Below are 17,371 nucleotides of genomic sequence, written 5' to 3' on the forward strand. Positions count from 1 at the left end.
TCTATTTAAAAACCTTCTGGATCATATCAGTGGTGGACCCAAGACATGGGTAATTGTGGGATCAAAACAGTTACTATAAATAATGATGATATAAACTAATTTCATACACGATGACTTCTTCGAATAATTTAGCACACTAGATTCATCAATATAGTCCATGAAAGAGCTTTTGGGTGGGTAAAATTTTAATTAATACACAGTGTTTGAGTAAATCTTTCAGCTCAAAATTTCAGGTGTATAATTGAATTAACACAATTACAAGTATAGACAGTTCCTAACAAACCTGCTAACAACTCCAAATGCCCTGTTCCTGATGCCCGGTATGCTACCAGATCACCTAATAATCTTGCAACAGAATAAACTTCATCTTCTTCCAAGACACTCCTAAGGAAATAATAAACAGAGTCAGAATTTCTAGCAGATGAATTATCATATTGGTCACCAAATGCAAAAATAAATATTTATCGTACAGGTATTTTGCACGCCCTAGGCAACATAATACTTCTCGAATACCATGGTCAAAAACTTCACGGTAATGAGCTTTCCATGCGGCATCATGGGTTGCATAAAAGGATCTCCATTTTAATACATCAGAACCAGTGGAACACTGAATGATAACCACCAGCCAAACAAGAATAAGAAAAGAAATGAACAATATTTTCTTCCATGCTGTATCTTTGAGTCCTGTCCATAACAGCATTCAAAGAATAAGGCACAACATATACTAAGCGATTTCACAACAATTCACTGAGTACGATACATAAAAAAAATTGAAAGAAAATTAAACAGATAAAAACCATTCTTACCATTGTGTAAATATGCCAGACTACAAGGTTTACAAAGCAATCAAAAAGGTAAATTCTTCCAAAAGGTTCTGATCTATCAATAATTTGCACAGTCAATATAAGAGTAACTTGCCCTGGTGAAAGTCATTAGCTTTTCTTAAACACAAATTATGTACCAAGGGTAGAATCCGATATCATACATGCCAAATATTAAGATAGAACCAAAACCAACTTGAGAGATTTTTAATAGAAAATTAGATACTTGTTATAAACTACTTGAGGCTCCTGTAGAAGCTTTTCTAGTTGATCTACAAAGAGAGGATTAATTTTGTGTTTTTATTGGAAAATCAAACCTCGTTGATTAAAAAAATGAAAGTATCCAAGTGAAGAAACTTTTAAGATATAAATTTAAGTCCACTAACTTCAAAATTTTATGAATGTATAAGATCTAATCTTTATCTCTTTTGTCAAAATTTTATTTTAATTTTAACTATAAAACTTGTGAATATCTTACTTTAGTACTATATGATTTTGATAACATAAGAAACAAAACTGGTATTTGACTGGAAAAACTGACTTCACAAAGGATCAAGGTTTGTTTTATAGTTAATATCAGGTCAGGTTATAAATTTTTCTTTAAAAGAAATATTTACAGATTATGTAATTTGTTTCATATATGTTTTATTTCTTTGATCAAAATTAGATCAAGTTGTGTAACAAAACCTTTTAAATTTATGATACATTTTAACTCTTATATTTGTGCTTCATTTAACTCCACTTAGAAGATATCTATATCTACAGTATGACAACCACAACCCAAAGAAATAAAAGAACTTTGTTTTAAAAAAAAATGGGATTGGTGCAAATTAAATCATTCGAATTTCCTCCATCAAAATTAAGGTGGAGCAAAATCAGGTCTATAAATGAAATCAGAAATAAAGTCTCAGAAAAAAACATCAATCAAAATTTTAAATTTATGCAAGGACTGGACTGGGGGAAAACAATCCTACTTAGGTATGGTTTGGTAAAAAGTGTTTTCTATTTCTTTTATCTTAGGTTGGTCGGGCCAAATATATCTTGGAATATTTCCAATAATTTTCAGCACGTATGTAAATACATCATTTTTACAAATAAAATGGGTTGAGTTGAAATTGCAAAATAAAAGCATGGCACCATGCATCCGCTTGATCCCAAGCCTGAATGAAATAGGTTGCTAATTGTTAGGCTTTGACAGAACACCAAAAGTGCCTAAATACCAGAACAGGGATCTTGATTGCATTTGGTGTAAGGGTAAATTATCATACCCAAGCATTGCAAGGACATTACCATCCATGTTCCCTGATATGCAAAAGGTAAACTAGCAATCCAGCTTATACATTTAAAATAGGAAAGGGTTCACACATTGTTGCGAGTAAATAAGGGTAAAGCAGGTAGTTTATGATTATAGGATTATGTTAGAATCTTGAAATGTAGAAGCATTTCAAGGAAAACTCTAGAGTTGGTAGATCTATTATAAGGAAAGGAAGGGCAAAAAGTTGCCCACCAACTGCAGGAGAATAGATGTGTCGAGCACATCAGCCATCTCAGATTGCCAAATAGGAAAATATTTTTAGCAATTGTCAAGTAGAAAGACAATAGGCAACCCAATCTTAGGTCAAGGCACCTCAACAGGCCAGGATAGAGAGGAGACCAAAATGCCTACAAACTGTCCATAAAAGGATAATATATGCAAATGAACACGACATTAAAAAAACAAAGACCAACTTTGGCTCTAGTCTTATTCGACTTATGCTACAACATAGTATCAATAGACAATATGAAAAGGTTAAACGAGAAATTGAATAATTCCATCAAACAACAAATATTCAATGCGGCAATCTTACCACTCAAGCAATTATTATTTGCATTGGTGCCCGTGGAGAAGTCTTTAGCAAAGACACAGAGGAGAAAAAGCGCTACTAGAAATTGCAGTGCAGTGACCAGCATGCCGAACCGGGTCCACCATAACCATTTCTTGTATCTCATCTATCAACAAAGCCATGTAAAGAAGTCACTCTCCATCCAAAAGAGACATCGATTCTATATTATTCTGTAATTGGCCATGATTTTAGCATTAAAAAGGTTGGTTGAATCAACCAAGCACAAACAAGCACTCACAGTACTACTAGTACGCCTTCAAGATTACTTTTTTTAAAATTATATATTAATGGTAAATTAGAGAAAAATCTCCAATTACAATTTTAATTTTCCATGTCAAAAAAAAAACTTTGTTTCCATTCCCTGCATGCAAAGTTTTATTTACTTCAACTCCCTCATGCAAATATCGTTACCTAATTGCCTCTCAAATTTTTTAGGTACAAAAAATCCAAAAATGAGTATAATTCCTCTTAAATTCAATAACTTAAACTAGAATCGAGTATATTTTCTATCAAAATTGTCCCTCAGATTTTTTTTAAATACAAAAAGTCCAAAAATGAATATAATTCCTCTTAAATTTAGCACTTTAAATTAGAATTGAGTATATTTTCTATCAAATTGAGCACGATTTTTTTTTCTACTTAATATAAGTCCTCCTAAATTCAGCATCATTTAAAGAAAATCTAGTATATTTCCCATCCCAACACCATTTAAAGAAAATTTAGTATGTTTTCCATTCAATTGAGGTAGAAAAATAGTCATGCTCAATCTGATAGAAAATCTACTAGTTTCTAGTTTAATGTACTAAATTTAAGAGGAATTATACTCATTTTAAAACTTTTTATATCTAAAAATATTGGGACAATTAGGTAAATTAGTGTCCAATATGTTTGATTAGGGAGTGGAAATAAAGATTTTTATTAATGGGGACTGCATGCGAAGTTTAAATTGTGATTGAGGACTGCATGCAAATTTTCCATTATATTAACTTTTTTTCTTGATTGGACACAAGGATGAGGAGCTCAGCTTACCCGTCTCTCGTAGCGGATCAAGGAATCGACATCGACGGGACCTTCCAGAACATTTCTGACAATGGACTCCGCCGTGTCCTGCTGCGCCTTCCCTGCTGCGACCATGTAAACGATCCGAACGACCGCGACAAGCGAGATGATGGCAAGCGCAAGCCGGTCGGCGCCGGAACAGCCGGGATGGAGCGAACCCACCAGCACGCCGGCCGTGAGGATAATCGCCACGTTGCAGAGACCAAGGACCACAGAGGAGAAACGGAGAATGCGCAGATTTGATAAGAGCGATCTCCGTTCCACCTCGAGATCCTCCATTTTACATGTGGGGCGGGAGGAGGAAGCCCGGCGACCGGGATCAGAGAACGAAAGGTGACAGTTCGCGGATCAAAGGTGGCATCGGTAGGAGGGATTCCACCATGGAATGGGGAAGAAAGAGAAGCGCAGCTGGAAATGGACGCGAACACGGTGGCCATGAAACGAGAGGCGGAACAGTTTTGGCCGATTCGATTTGCAGAACGAGAATATTTTATTTTGCCCCAGAGTTTTACCATTTGTTTGAAATGCACCCTACTTTTCACTTAATTTTTTCTTACTCAGGAAATTAAAACAATATCCATTATTATTATTATCATCGAAAAATGTTTTTTTTTTAAAAAAACACCGCTCTGTTATAATTTTTTACTGAAAATAGTTCTTCGCACTGTTGACCTAATGGAAATGGCTCAAAACTCTCTATAACAAATTATTCTACCTTCTCAGTTCTCTTGCATATAATTTTTATAAAACTCAGTTCTCTTACATATAATTTTTATAAAAAAAATGAGTATGTATCTTTTTCCACCTGATCAATCGATTTGGAGTCATACCAATCGATTTATCCCAAGTCAATCAATTGGTCAAGTAAAAAAAAAGTTGTGCTTATTTTGATAGAAAATATAGTAGATTCTAGTTCAAATGTGCTGAATTTAAGAAGAATTGGATTTTATTTTTGAACTTTTTATACCTATAAAAAATAAAGGACAATTAGGTAAATTGATATTTATTATATTTGATTAGGAAGTGAGAATAAATATTTTTTAATATGAGGACTGAGAATAAAGTTTAAGTTGTGATCAGAAATTTTTTCACAATTTACCGTTGACCTAATTATTTTGAAATAGTTTGGACAAAGTTATTTTTGGTAAAAATGAGTTACTTTGTTATTTTGCGCAAAAAAAATGTGCTCATATTTTTTTTTTTTATATTAGATAAACAATCTCCACATATAAAATAGGGATCTAATCTTTGGAGAAATAATCTCTTTGAAATAAAATCCCTTCCATCTAAAAACGAAGGCTCCGTGACTATAATGTATTTCATTCATCTCACTATTGGGCGGACGATGAGGAATGCTTAGGTTGAGTCACCCTTTGCCACATGTGATTCTACTATGATCAGGTGATGGGTTGATGGCCGGCGAAGAGCTCAAATAGGTTGGAGGTGTGGCAACAAGTCAATGATGAGGAAGATGTCCGTTATCAGGTTCGGATTGAGATGACGTTCTTAACTGTTGACATCTTATGCTCAAAAGAAAATGTTAGAAGCAGTGTTGAGAAAATCGGATCGGACCGGCCGGTCCGACCGGTTGAACCGCGAACCGGCCCTTGATCCGGTCCGATCCATCATTAAAGCCGAAAAAAATAAAAAATCGTTCAAAATCGTAGGTTTAATCAGGATTGAAGCATGATATATATATATATATATATATATATAACGGTTGAACCATCGGTTTGACCGATCGAACCTTAAAAATCTCGACCCGATCATCGCACCGGTTCAGTGACCGGTCCGATTTTCAAAATATTGGTTAGAAGAGGATCGAATTGAACCTCGACAAACTCCTTTGACGCTCAAGTCAAATCTTCTAGACAAGAGTAGCAAAAAAGATGAGATAGAAGAAAAAACAACATACCCCCCCCCCCCCCACGAGCTAGTATCATTGTCTTGTATAGGGAGAAGATGAAAATGAAAAATCATCCGACCCATTCTCAAAGGGTGCATCTTTTATATTTAACAAAGAGCACACCCCGTTTTGCTCTATAATGAGAACATTTGTTATGCTAACATATTTGTCTGTTACCTTGTAAATTTAAGTTCTCGATCCCACAAGTCCAAGGTTTAGTACAAAGATCCCCATGCAACTATCAGGCTCAAACTCCCGAATTCTAGGCTCTTGAGTGCTCGAGTGATCAAACACTTGTGCTCAGGCTATCGGACACTCGAGTCCGTAGCTCACTCGGGCGATTAGACACTCAAGGTCAAGTTCTCGAGTCCTCTCAGGTCCTTAGTGTTTGGGTGCTTAGGCAATTTCGACAGCTAGAGCTGGCTCGATAGCTCGAGTCCTCGGGTACCAATGCCTGATGCTTCTATTTGGGAAAGGGATTCTCTGGTCCATAAGTATTGGACCATTTATTGGTCAAATATTTACATTGATGGGAGGCAATGACCCCCACATATTTAACATGTGGGGTTCATTACCTCACACCAATGTTGGTGCAACCTTAGGTCAAGGTTGACCTGGTTGACCCGACTCGAGTTGACTTGACTCGAGTTGTATTTTGATGTTTGACTTGGGAAGATTGTCGGTGCAACCTTAGGTCAAGGTTGACCTAGTTGTGTTGCATGTTGATGTTTGACACTCGTGAGAGAGTTCTATTCTTGATATGGGACAAGAATAGATGTTTGGGAGATTATTGGTGCAACCGTAGGTCAAGGTTGACCTGGTTGACCTGATTCGGGAAAAAGTCCAAGTATGGAGACTTGGCAACGGAAAAGTCCAAGCAGGGAGCTTGGCACTGGAAAAGTCCAAGTATGGAGACTTGGCACTGGAAAAGTCCAAGCAGGGAGCTTGGCACGCGAAAAGTCCAAGTATGGAGACTTGGGAAAAGTCCAAGCAGGAGCTTGGCACGGAGAAGTCCAAGTATGGAGACTTGGCTGGAAAAGTCCAAGCAGGAGCTTTGCACGGAAAAGTCCAAGTATGGAGACTTGGCACGGAAAAGTCCAAGTATGAAGACTTGGCACGAGAGAAGTCCCGTGAGTGAAGCCAGGCGGTGGAAAGTCCTAACTGGGATGTTAGGCGGTTGGAAAGTCCTGGTGAGTGAAGCTGGGAAAGTCCTAACGGGATGTTAGGCAGTTGGAAGTCTGGTGAGTGAAGCCGGGAAGGAAAGTCCCTGGTGAGTGAAGCAGACAGACGGAAAAGTCACGTGAGTGAAGCCAGGCAGATTGAAATCGTGAGTGAAGCGGTGAAAATCCTAGTGAGTGAAGCTAGGTGAATGAGAAAGTCCTAACGGGATGTTAGGCGGTGTGAAATCTGGTGAGTGAAGCCGGTGGAAAGTCCCGTGAGTGAAGCCGGCAGGAAAATCCAGATGGATCAAGGGTGATCGGACATCCGGTGTTGAGAAGTCCAAGTGAGTGAAGCTTGGCATATGGAGTCGGAGAGGGCTCGGTAGCTCGTTCTCCGAACTAGGTTAGAGAGGACACTCTAACCGAGGAGTTGGATCGGTCCGGTGACCGATCCGGTGATCTGCGTTTGCCCGATCGGTCGGTGACCGATCGAATCGATCGATGGCTCATTGCAATCGATCGGTCCGAGACCGATCAGAACTGCGAGAGAAAACCGTGGATCGGTCTCCGACCGATCCAGATCCGTAGACCGATCAGGAAGCGAGGGGAGTAGAGAAGGGGCGATCGGTCTATGGACCGATCAGAGGTTCTGATCGGTCCACGACCGATCGGGGCTTGATCGCGACACCTGATCGTCCGGGACCGATCGGTGACAAACGTAAGCCTCATGCGCTTAGGTGATCGGCGTAGACCGATCAGGTTCTAAGCCGCGACACAACGGCTAGTTTTCTCGCTGTCTTCTTCGCAGGTATAAAAGGATCAAGGGCATCTTCTGTGCGAGGATCTTCTCCTTCCTTCTTACTGTTCCAAGTGCTGCTGTGCTTGAGCTTTGTTGAGCTCCTCCAAAGCTTCGCGTGAGCTTCCGGCTGGTTTCCTGCTGTTGTAGGCGTCGCGTGAAGTTGCTGCTTCACCTCCAGTCGACAAGAAAGCAAGCAATTGGTAGAGTGCTATTGTATTCATATTGTATTGCTTTTCTTACTGTTCTTGTACTCCTTGTTTGCTGTTGCAAACGTTTGTGGCGAGGTTTCTCCACCCACAAGGAGTATAGTGTATTAGCCGGTTCTCCGGGGACTCATCCACCGACGGATTGACTGGACTCGTCCACCTTACGGACACGCCGAGGAGTAGGAGCCCTAATCTCCGAACCTCGTTACATCCTCGTGTTAAGGTTTGGTTTTCTTCTCTTTCGTTTCTTTGTATTTTCCGCTGCGACTAACCTAATTGTAGGAAGAAACGAGAGCGATTTGGGGCGGCTATTCACACCCCCCTCTCTAGCCGTACGAAAGATCCTAACAAGTGGTATCAGAGCGAGGACGCTCTTCGTCGGATCAACACCCGTGGGAGCAAAGCTAGAGATGGATCAATTCGGAGAAGACATCACGATTCCACCCTTCTACAACGACAACTTCACATATTGGAAGGTAAGGATGATGTATTTTCTTAGGACTAATATGTTGAACTGGTTTTGTGTACAAGAAGGGTTTTCTCCTCCAATGGATAAAGAAGGAGAGCCTCTAGAGAAGAACAAGTGGACGAAGGAACAAGTCCACCAATCCACGATCAACAATGAGGTAACTAAAACAATTGAATTTTCATTACCTACTAATATTTTGTGTAAGATAGGTAAATACAACAATGCCAAGGAATTGTGGGATAACTTGGCCAAGTACCATGAGGAGAGCTCCACTTCAAGCCATGAAGAGGAGCCTAGTGAGCCAAGTAGCTCACATCATGGAGGGAGCAAATTGGGAGTTGAGGGCTACTCAACATCCAAGGAAGAAGAGGAGGAGAGTTCCTCTTGCTCAAGTTCGGAGCACGAAGAAGAAGCTTCTACCTCCGGGAGGGATGAAGAAGAGAACATCCATTCATCCTCAATCCTAGGTAACTCAAACACTTTAAGTTTAAGTAAATTGCATATAATGTGTTTTGAGTGTAGGGAATTTGGGCACTACAAGAGTAAGTGTCCAAAGAGGGTAAGAAAGACTCCACCGGCGCCAAAGGTCAAGGAAGCCGGAGTCCCGAAACGCAAGGGCAAGGAGCACATCGTGTGCTTCCAATGCAAGCAAAGGGGACACTATAGGAGCCATTGTCCGAGGGGGAGGCAACCTCACAAGGGCAAGAGACCGAGCACTTCTATAGGGGGAGCTAAGGCAAACCCTAAGGTATCATTTAAGTCTCATTCGTGCAATACTAGTAAGATGCATGCTAGAAATTTTATTGCACTAGTCAATAATGATAAGCATGATAACATTAGAAATCGATACACATGCTTAGGTGCCAAACATGTTAGCCTAGATAAGAACAATTCTAGAAATGCTAACCCTAGAATTAACTCATCTAAGGCTAAGGAGAACCTAGGTAGAAACCCCAAAACAACTAGACACATGCCTAGGAATACCTCAAAGAAAAATGACAAATCAAAAATTGAGGTATTAGAGAAGGAGAATCAAGTCTTGAGGTCAAGACTTGATACTTTGGAAAAGGCTCTTAAGAACTTGGAGAAGTCATCTCTAGGGTTTAAGGGTCAAAAACCAAAGCCCAAGGACAAGAAAGGTTTGGGTCACAAACCTAAGTCCCAAGTGGTCAAGCCCACTTACCACAATGTTCCATTCGATTATGGAATAAAACCTAGGGCTAGGAAGATCACCACCAAGGTCACAAGGGGAGTCACCCCTAGAGTTGATCTTGATGAGACCCAAATGACCAAGGCTTTAAAGCCTAAGAGGGTCATTAGGAGGGTTGCTAGGGAAGTCATCCCTAGTGAATTTTTAGTGAACCCAATGAGCTCAAGTAGGTATTGGGTTCCTAGGAGCATTTTCTCTACCCCATAGATGGGTTAGAGAGTGTCAACTCCAATAAGAAGGGTAGTTAACCCAACTTTGAGGAAATTGACACTCAAGGAGCATTTTCAAGGTTTTTGGGAACCTTTGAAAATGAAATGGAATAATCTTTGTCATTCACTCCTTGGAAGAGTAAGTTGTGCCAAAGTGAGAATATATTAATCTTACTTTAAATTGACACAATTTTGAAAAACCTAGAGAAATATCAAATTGGGATTTTGATATTCTCTTAGGTAATCAAGGCAATCCGGGCCTTAACTTAGAAGTGCTACTCTTGTAGAATTTTAAATGGTATAAATCAAACAAGAGATCAAGAAATGCCAACTTGGGTTTTGACATTTTCTTGGAGCACTTTGGGCAATCTAGGATTAGAATTTAAGTTAGCTAAGTGATTAAGGATACTTAGATAGGTAATCTAGGTATTTTATTTGTGTTAACTTACCATGGTTGTTTGCCATTTGCCATGTCATGACACCATATTTAATTTATGATCATTTGAAATGTCATGATAATGCTTAGGTTATTATATGTCATGCTTTATTTAAGTTTTCAAGCTTTATGCCATGACATCATGACATTGGCACATGTTTTTACTTATGATATCATTTATGACATGTCATCATCTCTTGCATTAATAATCAATGAAATTGATTTAAGGATAAAAACACATTTTGATATTGAGATCAAAGTGTAGTTTAGAAAATGCATGAGAACTTAGCCTAAGTTGACCTTAACCCATATCTCACATCAAATTGACTTGAATGTGGTTTGATACACCTTAGATGTGTGTGAGATATTAGGATCATGAGTTAGGATCAAGGTGCATAGTTCTTGTACCTAGATGAGCCTAATTCAAGAAATTGGGGATCATAGGGAAAGCTTGTGTACAAGTCATGTACATTTAGCCCTAAGATTGTGGTCCTAAATTAAAAGGTTTAAAATCATTTTGAAATTGATTTGGAAAACCTTGATGAAGCCATCTTAGTGATTGCATTCATCATTGAACATTGTGATACAAAGTTGAGTTAAAACTTGAACTATTTCAAAGTTTTTGAACTTTGTATCAAGATTGAAAAATGGAAGTTATTTTCATAGAAAACTATTTTTCCATGATTGTATATGTTATGAGGAGTGTATCCTCAAAGTTTCATAATTTTTGAAATTTTCTGGAATTGTTTATGGGTTTCTGAATTTCGGGTAAAGGAAATTCAGGAATTCTGATAAGGGAGCTTGGATCGGTCACTGGACCGATCCAGAAAGGAGTGGATCGGTCACTGGACCGATCCAGGGAGGTGTGGATCGGTCCGGAGACCGATCCAGTAAGAGGCAGTCCGATCCCAGTGAATGTGGATCGGTCTGGGGACCGATCCAATGGGATCCTGATCGGTCTGGTGACCGATCCAGTGAGGTCTGATAGCGTGCCAATGTGCTGAAATTCGACTGCATGTCTGAAATTTCGGCTGAAAGTTGGTTTTTAGATTTCTAAAGGTTTGAAACTCTCCAAGACATTGTTGGTGCAATGGTCAAGGGGGAGTTGGCCTTTAGGGGGAGTTTTAACTATTAGTCAAGGGGAGTTGACTTTTAGGGGGAGTTTTTACTCCTTGAGGATTAGTGATATGGGATTATCACTAAGTGGACTGTTGAGCTTAGTATCAAGGGGAAAATAAGAGTTTCAATGAAAGGTATGGGACTTTCATTAGGAAGAAACTCTTGACCTTGATACCCTCCTTATTCTTTTTGATGTGTGTCAAAAAGGGGAGAGTGTTCATTGGAGAATTATTGGAGAACCCAAGTTAGGTTATCGGTTTAACCTAAGCTAGGGGAAGATTGTCAAGGAATGTTCGAGGAAGAACATTGGAATACTTTTTGATGTGTGTCAAAAAGGGGGAGAATTATTAGAGAACCCAAGTTAGGTTATCAGGTTAACCTAAGGGGAGAATGTCTAGAGAATGTTCAAGGAAAGAACATTGGACATTGGAAGATGGTTGGAAAACCTAAGTTAGGTTATCGGGTTAACCTAACTTGATTATGGTTTTGTCAAACATCAAAAAGGGGGAGATTGTTGGTGCAACCTTAGGTCAAGGTTGACTTGGTTGACCCGACTCGAGTTGACTTGACTCGAGTTGTATTTTGATGTTTGACTTGGGAAGATTGTCGGTGCAACCTTAGGTCAAGGTTGACCTAGTTGTGTTGCATGTTGATGTTTGACACTCGTGAGAGAGTTCTATTCTTGATATGGGACAAGAATAGATGTTTGGGAGATTATTGGTGCAACCATAGGTCAAGGTTGACTGGTTGACTGATTCGGAAAAAGTCCAAGTATGGAGACTTGGCACGGAAAAGTCCAAGCAGGAGCTTGGAAAAGTCCAAGTATGGAGACTTGGCAAGAGTCCAAGGAGGGAGCTTGGCACGCGAAAAGTCCAAGTATGGAGACTTGCCACGGAAAAGTCCAGGGGAGCTTGGCACGGGAGAAGTCCAAGTATGGAGACTTGCATGGAAAAGTCCAAGCGAGGAGCTTGGCGGGAAAAGTCCAAGTATGGAGACTTGGCAGGAAAAGTCCAAGTATGAAGACTTGGCATGGAGAAGTCCCAGTGAGTGAAGCCAGGCGGTGGAAAGTCCTAACTGGGATGTTAGGCGGTTGGAAAGTCCAGTGAGTGAAGCCAGGATGGAAAGTCCTAACTGGATGTTAGGCGTTTGGAAGTCTGGTGAGTGAAGCTGGGAGGAAAGTCACAGTGAGTGAAGCCGGGCAATAAAGTCCCGGTGAGTGAAGCCGCAGATTGGAAATCCTGGTGAAGCCGGTGAAAATCCTAGTGAGTGAAGCTAGGTGAATGAGAAAGTCCTAACTGGGATGTTAGGCAGTGTGAAATCTGGTGAGTGAAGCCGGTGGAAAGTCCCGGTGAGTGAAGCCGGGCAAGGGAAAATGGATCAAGGGTGATCGGACATCCGGTGTTGAGAAGTCCAAGTGAGTGAAGCTTGGCATATGGAGTCGGAGAGGGCTCGGTAGCTCGTTCTCCGAACTAGGTTAGAGAGGGCACTCTAAACCGAGTTGGATCGGTCCGGTGACCGATCCAGTGACAGCGCTTGCCTCGATCGGTCCGGTGACCGATCGGGCGTGCTGATGGCTGAATTTCAACTGTGGTCCGAAATCAGCTCGCGAGAAGAAACCGTGGATCGGTCTGCCGACCGATCCATCTTCTTGACTCGGTCCGGGTCCAGACCGTGAATCGGGTGAGGCGGCCGATCGGTCATATACTCGGAGGTCTCTGATCGGTCCGCTGACCGATCGGGCTGATCGCGACACCGATCGATGCGGGACCGATCGGTGACAAACAAGCCTCATGCGCTTAGGCCGATCGGTCAGACCGATCAGGTTCTAGCCGTTGCGACACAGCGGTTAGTTTCTCTTCTTCGCAGGTATAAAGGATCGAGGCATCTTCTGTGCGAATAGATCTTCTTCTTCCTTCTTGCTGTTCTAAGTGCTGCTGTGCTTGAGCTTTGTTGAGCTCCTCCAAAGCTTCGCGTGAGCTTCCGGCTGGGTTCCTGCTGTTGTAGGCGTCGCGTGAAGTTGCTGCTTCACCTCCAGTCGACAAGAAAGCAAGCAATTGGTAGAGTGCGATTGTATTCATATTGTATTGCTTTTCTTACTGCTCTTGTACTCTTTGTTTGCTGTTGCAAACGTTTGTGGCGAGGTTTCTCCACCCACAAGGAGTATATTGTATTAGCCGGTTCTCCGGGGACTCATCCACCGACGGATTGACCGGACTCGTCCACCTTACGGACACGCCGAGGAGTAGGAGCCCTAATCTCCGAACCTCGTTACATCCTCGTGTTAAGGTTTGGTTTTCTTCTCTTTCGTTTCTTTGTATTTTCCGCTGCGACTAACCTAATTGTAGGAAGAAACGAGAGCGATTTGGGGCGGCTATTCACACCCCCCTCTCTAGCCGTACGAAAGATCCTAACAACCAATCCATCATTCTTGTTCCAAAAATCGATCAAAAAAGATGATCCAGAGGATCTCATTCCCTTTACTTGGGCCAAGAATTTGAGTCTGGTCAGGTTAAAAACTTTTAACGCCAAATAACAAAAAAAAAAATTCCCTGGGCTATCATGGACCAATCGCAAAATTTGCATGCTAAATAATTACATATAGAAAAGAAATTACAATAACCTTCAAGTGGGCCCTGGCTAAAGTTAGGGTACCACTTGTATGTGGCTTCGCACTTGCCGCTTAGGTACTCAGAGCATCTACAACGCAGCATTAAACACCGTGTTATAATGCTACTGTGCATTAACGCCACATTGTAGATGCCAACGCGACGTTAAAAAGCTTGAACGTGTTCAAGTGTTCGTGGGCCGGGCCCGGGCGAGCCCACCCCATGTGTAAATTTTTTTTGTGTTTTTAAATAACATATAGTTATTTAAAAACTTTTAAATAACGGGAAAGATTAATATGAAAGATTTTAAAGTTTTTTTAAAATAACGGCTAGTTATTTAAAACGTTTAAATTTTTGTTAATAAATATATTTAAAAAATTAATATATTTTTTGAAAAATAATAAAATTATATTTTTAAACGTAAGATTATTATTAAAAAAATAATAATTATTTAAATATTTTAAAACATATTTAAAATATATTTATTTAATATATATAGTCTTAAGATGAGTGAGTGGATGGTGGGGTCCATGAATAATGAGTATTAACGTTAAAAGGGACGTGGATGAAAAAAATGTGTTGTTATAACGAATATGTGGCAGTAGACCCATGCCTTTTGATGAGGTGGTGGATGTTATAACGTTAGAGCATTGTGGATGCTCTGAGAGCATCTACAACGCGGCGTTAAACGCTGCGTTATAATGCTACTGTGCATTAATGCCGCGTTGTAGATGCCAACGCGGCGTTAAAAAGCTTGAACGCGTTCAAGCATTTGAACACGTTCAAGTGTTCGTGGGGTGGGCCAGGGCGGGCCCACCCCATGTGCAAATTTTTTTTTTTTGTTTTTAAATAACATGTAGTTATTTAAAAACTTTTAAATAACGGGAAAGATTAACACAAAAGATTTTAAAGTTTTTTTAAAATAACAGCTAGTTATTTAAAACGTTCAAATTTTTTTTAATAAATATATCTAAAAAATTAATATTTTTTTTTTGAAAAATAATAAAATTATATTTTTAAACGTAAGATTATTATTAAAAAAAAATAATTATTTAAATATTTTAAAACATATTTAAAATATATTTATTTAATATGATATAGTTTTAAGATGAGTGAGTGGATGGTGGGGTCCATGAATAATCAGTATTAACGTTAAAAGCGATGTGGATGAAAGAAAGGTGTTGTTATAACGAATATGTGGCAGTGGACCCCATGCCTTTTGATGAGGTGGTGAGTGTTATAACGTTAGAGCATTATGGATGCTCTCAGAGCCTGGGGTATTGAGCACTCAAGCTCAGGTTCCCGAGTCCTTAGCTCATATGAGCGATTGGACACTTAGGCTCATGTTCTTGGTTCTCGATTGCCGAGTCCTCTTGGTCCTCGTTATTTCAAGAACACGGTCTATTCGACACTCAGTAACTTGGCTTAGCATGTGTTAGGTGACTCTGATGATTTGGCTAGCTCGGGATGGAGCCATGTAAGCATATCTTAATGACCTAGAATGAATCATATACTAAGATATCAATCAGATCATAGTTCAAGTATATACCTAAGATATCCTTTCGGATGGATCTAGTGGCTAGCGCATAAGGTGTTATCATCATAAGGTTTAGGGTTCGAATCTCGATAAAGTCGAGATAAATGTCTCTCTTATGTGCTAGTCACTATTCCAAAGACTGGTAACCGTCCTGATTTACCTCCTCCGTTTTGACCTTCGGATGGGTTGGCGGAGGCGTTTGGGGTGAACGTATTCGCCTTTTGCCACCAAGTATATACCTAAGATGATTTGGCTAGCGCATGAGGTGTTGTTACCATGAGATCTGGGGTTCGAATCTCGACAAAAGCAGAGGTAAATGTCTCCCTTATGTGCTAGTCACTATTCCAAAGACTAGTAGCCGCCCGTGATTTATCTCCTCCGTGTTGACCCTGGAACGGATTGACGGAGGCGCTGGGGACGAGCGTATTCACTATTTTGCCACCAAGTATATTTAAAAATCTGTATATGATTCATGCAGCAGATAAATTCGAAGTTGATTCCAAACCAATACAAATTGTCCTACTGATTGCTTCATCCTCATGCATACGCTATTGTTGTTGGAAGAAATCTCGATATTTATATTCTTTTAAAAAGTGTAGGATCACTCTATTTAAAAATCAACCTTTAGAACATTTATTGTTAATGGGTTCAAATTTTAAGTATGATTTTAAAATGATGGGAATGGGATCCTCCGGATCATTTTTATGATCTACTCTTGGATTAGGAAAAAATTGATTGATTATAATGACTTCTAAAGGTGGATTGGTGGAAGGTAATGACCCCTACATGTTAAACAGGTAGAGGTCATTGTCTCCCACCAATGTAAATATTAGATCAAGGAATAATCTAATATTTACGGACTAGAAGATCCTTTCCCGTAATGATTTATCATATCCTTTGATTTTTATTTATTTTTATTTATTTTTTTTAATAATTCAGATGTTCTATCAGCTGACGGTATAGTTTTAGCTGTTATAAAGCTCATTAAAATATTTATTATGTAGGAATTTAAAACAATAATAAGATATTAAGGTAAAATAAAATTTTCCTATTTGTTTATCAAATATTAATATTGTAGTACTTTTTAATATTGGCCGAAAACCTTCATTCATAAACAATCAGTCTAATTTTTTAAAAAATATTTTTTTAAAAAATAAATAGCTATTTAACTTAATTGTATTTATCTTTTGTAAAATATATTGAAAAAAAAGATAAAAATTTTCATTTTAATAGTTCTACCAATAGAAATAAATTATAAATTTTAAAAAATAAATAACTATTTAACTAATTGTATTAATCTTTTAATATGGTAAAACATTTTCTCAAAAACAAAATTATTAATTTTAATCGTTTTATCTACAACTTTAGAAAAAGATAATTCAGTATCGGATAAAACTAGTTTTATTATTATACTATTTATAGGACTGTAAATGAATCAAATGTTCATGACCAAATTTAATATTTGACTTGATAAAAGTTTATTCATGTTCGTTCAATTTAAACAACTTATTAAACTAAATAAATAAGTTTGAATACATATGTGTTCAGCTCATTAACGTTATTAAATAATATTTATGAACAATGTTCATTAATAACATTCGTGAACAATATTCATGAATTATATTTATTAATAATTTTTTTTTCAATATGTTAAATAAATAATAAAATAAAATAAATAAATAAATTTAAATTATAAGTTCATTAATCAATCAAATAATTAAAAATTTCAAACAAGCAAACAAACTTGAATTGAGAGCTCAATAACATCTAAACGAATTAAGCTGTAATCAAGCTCGAGCTAAGCTCAAATCAAGTTCAAGCCAAATTTGAATTACGAGCTCGATAACATCTAAATGAACTAAGCTCAAGCCAAGATTCAAATAAGCTCAAACTTATAAAAAATAAACCAAACCCAACTTGAATAATTATTTCAAGAACTTAAGGGGGCGTT

General features: G+C 38.8%; 1 protein-coding gene across 5 annotated transcripts in view; it reads right to left on the reverse strand.

Annotated features, from left to right (window-relative positions):
- The window catches only part of LOC121976512, a 31,914-nt gene that overhangs the window by 13,128 nt on the left and 1,415 nt on the right, over positions 1–17,371 (reverse strand). For 4 of the 5 annotated variants that reach the window (XR_006110648.1, XR_006110647.1, XR_006110646.1 and 1 more), the window contains exons 1-4: positions 3,734–4,226; positions 2,669–2,810; positions 471–684; positions 284–384 (exon numbers count right to left, since the gene is read on the reverse strand). Coding sequence is in view for 2 of the 5 variants with exons in the window: in XM_042528698.1 (XP_042384632.1) it covers positions 284–384; positions 471–684; positions 2,669–2,810; positions 3,734–4,042 (766 nt within the window). In the remaining 3 variants the exon portion in view is untranslated. Of the gene's footprint in view, positions 1–283; positions 385–470; positions 685–2,668; positions 2,811–3,733; positions 4,227–17,371 lie in introns of those variants that run through there. The other variant, XM_042528699.1, reaches the window with a different exon arrangement.

Source organism: Zingiber officinale, chromosome 4B (genome assembly GCF_018446385.1).
Source record: "Zingiber officinale cultivar Zhangliang chromosome 4B, Zo_v1.1, whole genome shotgun sequence".
NCBI classification, from domain to species: domain Eukaryota; kingdom Viridiplantae; phylum Streptophyta; class Magnoliopsida; order Zingiberales; family Zingiberaceae; genus Zingiber; species Zingiber officinale.